Source organism: Orycteropus afer, unplaced genomic scaffold, assembly GCF_000298275.1.
Source record: "Orycteropus afer afer isolate SDZICR_OR568_19922 unplaced genomic scaffold, OryAfe1.0 scaffold00123, whole genome shotgun sequence".
Taxonomy (NCBI): Eukaryota; Metazoa; Chordata; class Mammalia; order Tubulidentata; family Orycteropodidae; genus Orycteropus; species Orycteropus afer.
Genome location: NW_006921710.1, coordinates 1,184,804 through 1,192,029, shown reverse-complemented (window position 1 = coordinate 1,192,029; position 7,226 = coordinate 1,184,804). Strand labels below are relative to the sequence as shown.

General features: G+C 38.5%; 1 protein-coding gene across 1 annotated transcript in view; it reads right to left on the bottom strand.

Moving 5' to 3' along the window:
- The window catches only part of SETX (senataxin), a 129,306-nt gene that overhangs the window by 21,799 nt on the left and 100,281 nt on the right, over window positions 1-7,226 (bottom strand). Inside the window, exons 14-16 of the mRNA XM_007944204.2 lie at window positions 3,134-3,235; window positions 2,502-2,617; window positions 749-820 (exon numbers count right to left, since the gene is read on the bottom strand). Of these exons, the coding sequence (XP_007942395.1) occupies window positions 749-820; window positions 2,502-2,617; window positions 3,134-3,235 (290 nt within the window). The remainder of the gene's footprint in view (window positions 1-748; window positions 821-2,501; window positions 2,618-3,133; window positions 3,236-7,226) is intronic.

Sequence of the window (7,226 nt, the reverse complement as noted above, 5' to 3'; positions counted from 1 at the left end):
ACTCCTTGGAGAGAACAATCATGGGAGAAAGAAGGGCTGCTTATGCACAGGGAGACAGCTCAGGGGGCAGGAGTGCATGGAGGGATGGACACAGGAAAGAGGTAACTATGGGGAGGAAGTGGGAGGGGAGCTGTTGCACTGTGGTTAACTGTGGTCAATGTCATGAGACAAAGTGTATGTGATCTGCTGTATGGAAAGTGAATTTGCTATGTAAACCTTCACCAAATCACAATAAAAAAAAAAAATACTGCTGACATTACCAGTTAATATTACCCTTTTTTCCCTCACCTCTCCTTGTTTTGCTTAGAGTAGCATTCAGGTGACCAGAAAGTATGTCTGGCTCATCCTAGCTTCAATCAGTCTAAATCTTATTTTTGCTATTTTTTACATCCAAAGAATACTGGGGGGAAAGTTAGACATGTTACAGGATTCTTAAAATCAGAATATAAGAATTTATGCTTTAAGCTAAGAACTGCAAAAAAACAAAAAAATAACTTACCTAGACTTAACACAGGAAAAAGATAAATTATAATCATCTCTTTCTTATAAATCTCAGGTGGTGCTAAGAAGTCATTAGAGTAAGTTAAAGACAGTAATATAAATGTAATTACACCATTTTCCACTTGGTTTCAAATTTTTCATTAACAAAAAGTTTTAAAAATGTAATTGAGAAAAGTACATAGGTTGTCTAACTCACTTCCTAATTTTTAAAAAATAAATAAGAAAATTCTGTATGTGAACTACTTACCTCTTTAATTTGAGAAGCAAGTTCTTGCCTTTCTTTTGAAACGGTGGCAATTTTTTCATCAAATTCTTGTCTCTGGAAAAAATTAGGATGTCATTATCATTTAAAGTAAACTAAGCATTTTTAAATGCTTTCTTATGGATCAATGAAAAGCTTAAGAAAACACAGCTTATTTTCTCTTTATAGTAAAGTCCTGAAACACTTTCTGTATCATTTCATTAAGACTCAGGCCTAGTGGATTAGATTTAGTGATATGATTTGTTTGCTTAGCATTCCAACTCTTGGGAGTGGTTCAAATGAAGTTGTCAATCACACTCCAACCTTCCCTACACCCAGAGTGAAGGGCATATAATACAGGTCAGGCTTTCCTTCAAAAACAGAGGCTGGACCTGCTTACCCACCCCTGGAATAATGAGAGCTAGAAGTGATAAATGGATGTGAAGAGAGAAAACTTCTCTTCCTCTGGTGTTTATAAGCTAGGATGGTAGAACATAGAGATGCTGGCACTCATCTTCTCCTGGAGGAAAAAAACAGCTGACACACAGAGAAAAGCTAGTTAAGGGGTGGAGAAGTGACATCATTTGAGCCTTTGGATCCAGTCGTACTAAAGCTAGCCCACTCCTGGACTTTCCAACTGTATGTGCCAATAAATACCTGCCAAAGAGGCAAGGAGGCCACATCTTCTGACCTCCTCTAACCCCACAAAAGGAAGACAAAATCACCATCAATAGCCCAAGGCCTATTCCTGTGAGGCCAAACATGCTGCCCCCCTCCAGCCCTTTCACCAACCCTGACACCAACTGTTCCTCCCGCAGCACCCACCATCTTTCTGCTGGGTTTGATAATTTGCTGCAGTGCCCACAGAGAACTCACAGATTATGGGGTTTATTAAGGAAGCACCAGGCTACAATTCAAGTTCAGGGACAATGGTCAGTCTCTCTCAGCTTGCCATCTCTCAGCCAACAGTCTCTCTCCCAGCAATGCATGTCTCTTGGTGTCTCCTCAGCAGCATGTCTCTCTCAGGAGCGCGTGTCTCTCAGCAGCACGTCTTTCTCAGCCAGCAGTCAGAGAGACTCCTTTTTACCTCTAGGAGGGCTCCTTTTGAGCCTGGCAGAGTGGCCAAACTAACCAACCATAACAACATAATTCTAAGCACCTGAGAGCGAGCGAACTTCCCAGAACATAGCTTTGTGCCACTCCCAACAGAAATACCCCAGGTGGATACATTTAACAATCAGGAGCTTCTCAGTTGCTCACAGCAAACTCGAGTTTACCAAGACTTATGGCTAGAAAAGCCATACCAGGTAATTTACTACACCGCAATACCCTTTTTGTCCAACCTAATTTGAACTGGATTTAACTTGTAACTGAAAGAGGACAAATTCTGTATAGCTTTAATATAAAGCAGAGATCAGAAAACTATAGTCTATGAGCCCAATGCAATCTGCTGTCTATTTTTGTAAATAAATTGTTATTGAAACCAGACACATCCATGTACTACCTAGGGCTGCTTTCATGCTACAACAGCAGAGCTGAGTGGTTCCAACAGAGGACTATGGCCTGCAAAGCCTAAAAAACTTACTATCTTGACCTTTACAAAAATTCTGTTAATCCCTGATGTAAGATATACCACTTTTATTGGTAATACACACTTTTATAAATGAATTACGGTATTATCCAACAAAAGTATGGTATCAACACATTTCTGTACCTGAGTCAGTATTTAAAGAACATTAATCAAGAAACATGTATATACCTGTATTTCCCTTCCACCTCGGCACAAAGCACGCTGGCGAGAAAGTTCATCTAGTTGATGATCTAGAAATTCTTTTCTTCTATGCATCTCCTGAACATGGAAAGGTAACTCTTTTTCTAAAAATATTAAAAAAAACAAACAACTATATGCTGATTCCAACAAATTCACACACACATGCTCATACAATGAAAAGAAAAACTAGATCCCAAAGCTAGACTATTGTCTTCTTCTTGTTAGGTGTCATCAAGTTGATTTTGACTCATAGCAACCCTATGTACAACAGAAGAAAACACTGCCCAGTCCTATGCCATCCTCACAATCCTTGCTATGCATGAGCCCATCTCTTGTTGTTATTTGCCGTCGAGTCAGACCTCACTCATAGTAACCCCTCCTTGGGTTTCCAAGGCAGTATCACTATGGAAGTAGACTGTCCAACCTTCCTTCCGAGAAGTGGCTGGTGGGTTTGAACTGCCAGCCTTCTGGTTAGCAGTCAAGTGTCTTAGGCATTTGACTCGATGGCAGTGGGAGCCCATCTCTAGGGTGCCCAAATTACCTTTCACGTCCAAGTCACCATATACCGTAACAAGAGAAAATAAGAGATATTCCTAGTTGGTACCTCATTCAGTACTTACTCATTCTGTGGTTAACTTGGCTGTCCAAACTGAATTTTAGGACTTCATTATTAATAGACTTTTCTGGCCCCAGTCGTACCAAATTTATATCTCCACAGTTTCCTATTGATAAAATTATATATAGAGAGTAATAAGGTCTCTGTACATAATATCTTTCTCTAAACAAAAACTAGCAAGATCACATAAATAATACATTGCTGACTTGAAATTCTATTATTCTAATGTTTTTCACATTGTGTTGTATAGAACATTCCATAGTAAAATACATTAGTGAAATGTCAAGCTAAAATAAAACAGGTTAGAGTTTATCAGCACTTACCCCAATCTGACCCATCACATAGTTGTCTACTATCTATTTCCCTCCATTGGAATGTTAAATCCCTTAAGAACAAGGGTTTTGTTTTGGTCACTACCTAGAATAGTGCCTAGCACACAGTAAGTATAATAAATAAATTGAATGAATGAAAGAATGAGTATCTTATTGATAAAGGTATCTACAGCATAGCTACAATCCCAGTTAGCTCCTTCTTCTAAATTTGAAGCTATCTTCTCAGGCCAACATTTACTTGTGGGTTTCAAAACTACTAATTTACTTGACTGGTGGTTTACACACACACACACAAAAAGTGGATCATATTATATTACCTGGAAACCTTCCCACTACAAACACCAAAAATTGCTTCATAAATTGTAATAGATGTTCTTTAAATTGCAGGACTGAGCTCATAAAAATGTAAGATAAATTCCTAGAGGCTAAAAACAAATAGAAAGATAAAAACCAGGTTGAAAATCCCTAAACTGCTATGACTTCCCTGAGAGGACAGAGTAAGGGATGACGGTCAGGCATAGTGGAGGGGCTTAGGGATTTTGTTTTGCCTTGCTTTTTAAAAATCAACATTACTGAGGTATAATTGACATTTGATAAAATGCAGAGATCTTTTAAGTCTTTAGTTGTATGAGTCTGATAAATGTCTGTATCTGCAAAACCATCATTCCAATTGAGATATAAAAATTTCCATAATAAAGGCTTGGCTTTTAATGCCCACCAGAAAAAAAAGTGCCTGGAAAAGGTAAAGAGATTAAAAAAAAAAAAAAAAAAAAAGTGTATCTATCTTGTCCTAAGCTCAGCTGGGAAAAAATAAATTCTCCTCTGAGCCTTTGCAACCACAGGCCTGTGCTGTACATGGAGTTAGGGTATAAAAATACTGTAAGAAATTAAAAAGGGGGTCCAACCATAAATACAGTTGAAATTTTAAAAATAAGAATATAATGAACAACTTTATGACAATACATCTGAAGACCTAAGATGAAGTGAACTTTTTCTGGAAACTGATGAATTAGCAAATTCACACAAACCATAGAAAACCTGAATAGACTAACAGCCATTAAGGAAATTTAAACAGTGTTGTTGTTACTTGCCATCGAGTCGGCCCCGACTCCTAGCGACCCCTCCTTGGGTTTCTGAGGCAGTTATCACTACGGAAGTAGGACTGCCCAACCTTCCTTCCGAGGAGTGGCTGGTGGGTTTGAACCTCCAGCCTCCTGGTTAGCAGTCAAGTGCCTTAGGCACTATGTAGGTAAAGTAAAAAAAAAAAAAAAAAAACTAATAAATTCAGAAGGCTGTAATTGTATCAAATTAACTGAACCTTAAAGAAACAAATAACCATCTTACACAAAACATTTCAGAAAATTTCTCCAACTCCTTTTTCAAAGTCTATGTAACTTCAGCACTAGAACAGCAAAGATATTATGGCAAAAATTACAGGCTGGCCTCATTAATGATATGGGGCCAAGGTGGTCTTATTCAGTTCCCATAGGTTGCACTGTTTGTATGTGCACATCAGTATATAGTGATCTATATATACATATACATATGTACACATAGTACATATGTGTGTGTGTATATATATATATATATACACACACACACACATATACATGTGTGTGTATATAGATAGATAGATAGATGTCCCCAAAAAATATGCCTTGTAAATCCTAACTCTATACTTGTGATTACATAACCTTATTTGGGAATGTGTTCTTTGTTATGTTAATGAGGTAAGATTAGTGTAGGGTGTTTTAAGTCAATCTCTTTTGAGACATAAGAGAACAGATTAAACAAGGAAGCAAAGTTGGGGAAGACAAATTCATGCCATATGAAGATCACCAAGGAGGCAAGACTGAAAAGAGGCAAGGACGTTCCCCCAGAGTTGACAAGAGAGACAAAGCCTTCCTCTAGAATTCTTTCTGAATTTGGACTTAGAGATTCCTATAATAAATTGTGAGAAAATACATTTCTATGTGTTAAAGCCACACACTTTGGTATTTCTGTTATAGCAGCACCAAATAACTAAGATTTTAATACCAGAGAGTGGGATGCTACTCCAACAAATATCTAAAATGTAGAAGTGGTTTTGGAATTGGGTAATGGGTGGAGCTAGAAGAATTTTAAGATGTCTAATAGTAAAAGCCCAGATTGCCCTGAAGAGACTATTGACAGAATTATAGATGTCAAACGCAGTTCTAGTGAGGGCTCAGAAGGAAGTGAGGAGAGCCAGAGAGAAAGTCTCTATCATCTTAAAGAATATACAGGGCACCATTTTATAGAATGTTGCTAGAAATGTGGACGTTAAACGTGGGTTTAGTGAGGCTTTAAAGGAAATGATTAACATATGATCAGAAAACGGTGGAATGTAGATGGATGCTTTATACGCAATAGCAAAGAACCTATTAGAATTATGTTCCAGTGCTTGGTGGAAGACAGAACTTGTAAGTGATGAACTTGAATATTTGAAATTTCTAAGTAAGATCTCGTAAGCCAGCCCAGGACCAGTGAAAAGTGGGTGTCCGTGTGCAAGAAGCGAGTGCCTATGGGGCAGGCTGCAGTAAGCCAGGCAGGGACCAGCATAAGGTGGGTGTCTATGAGTGGAGCACCCTGGGGCTGAGGGGGGGCACAGTCTGGGTAAGCGAGCAGGGCAGGAGAGATGAGGAAATAAGCGAAGTAGTTTTGAACAGCTAAGAGAGACAAAGTTATCCGTCATTTTGTCATACTGTGGTGGCTTGAGTGTTGCTGTGAGGCTGGAGGTTATGCCACCAGTGTTTCAAATGCTACCGGATAACCCAGGTTTCAGTGGAGCTTCCAGACTAAGACTCTGAAGAAGGAAGAGGCCATCCACTTCTCAAACAACTGGCCAGTGAAAACCTTATGAATAGCAGTGAAACACTGTCTGATGTATTACTGGAAAACTTTATGAATAGCCCTGAAACATTGTGCAATATAGTGCCAGGAGATGAGCTCCTCAGGTAGAAGGCGCTCAAAATATGACTGGAGAAGAGCTGCCCCCTCAGAGTAGAGCCAACTTTAATGATGTAGACAGTCTAAAGCTTTCAGAACCTCCATTTGCTGATGCGGCATGTCTCAAGATGAGAAGACACAGCTGCAAACATACATTAATAATCGGAACATGGAATGTACGAAGTATGAATCTAGGAAAATTGGAAGTTGTCAAAGATGAAATGGAATGCATAAAGATCGATTATCCTAGGCATCAGTGAGCTGAAATGGACTGGTTTTGGCCATTTTGAATCAGACAACCATATATCTACTATGCCAAGAATCACAAATTGAAGAGGAATGGTGTGGCATTCATCGTCACAAAGACTGTTTCCAGATCTCTCCTGATGTACAATGCTGTCAGTGATAGGATAATATCCATACGCCTACAAAAAAGATCAGTTAATACTATTATTCAAATTTACGCACCAACCACCAAAGCCAAAAGATGAGGAAATTGAAGATTTTTACCAACTTCTGCAGTATGAAATTGACCAAACATGCAATCAAGATGTGTCCATTATCACTGGTGACTGGAATGCAAAAGTTGGAAACAAAGAAGAATCACCAGTAGTTGGAAAATATACCCTTGGTGATAGAAATAACACTGGCGATCACATGATAGGATTTTGCAAGACCAACGACTTATTCATCACAAATACCTTTTTCTTCTTTTTTCCCTTTTTATTTATTTATTTATTTGGGTGAAGATTTACAGAGCAAATTCACTTTCCATACAGCAGTTCACATATACTTTGT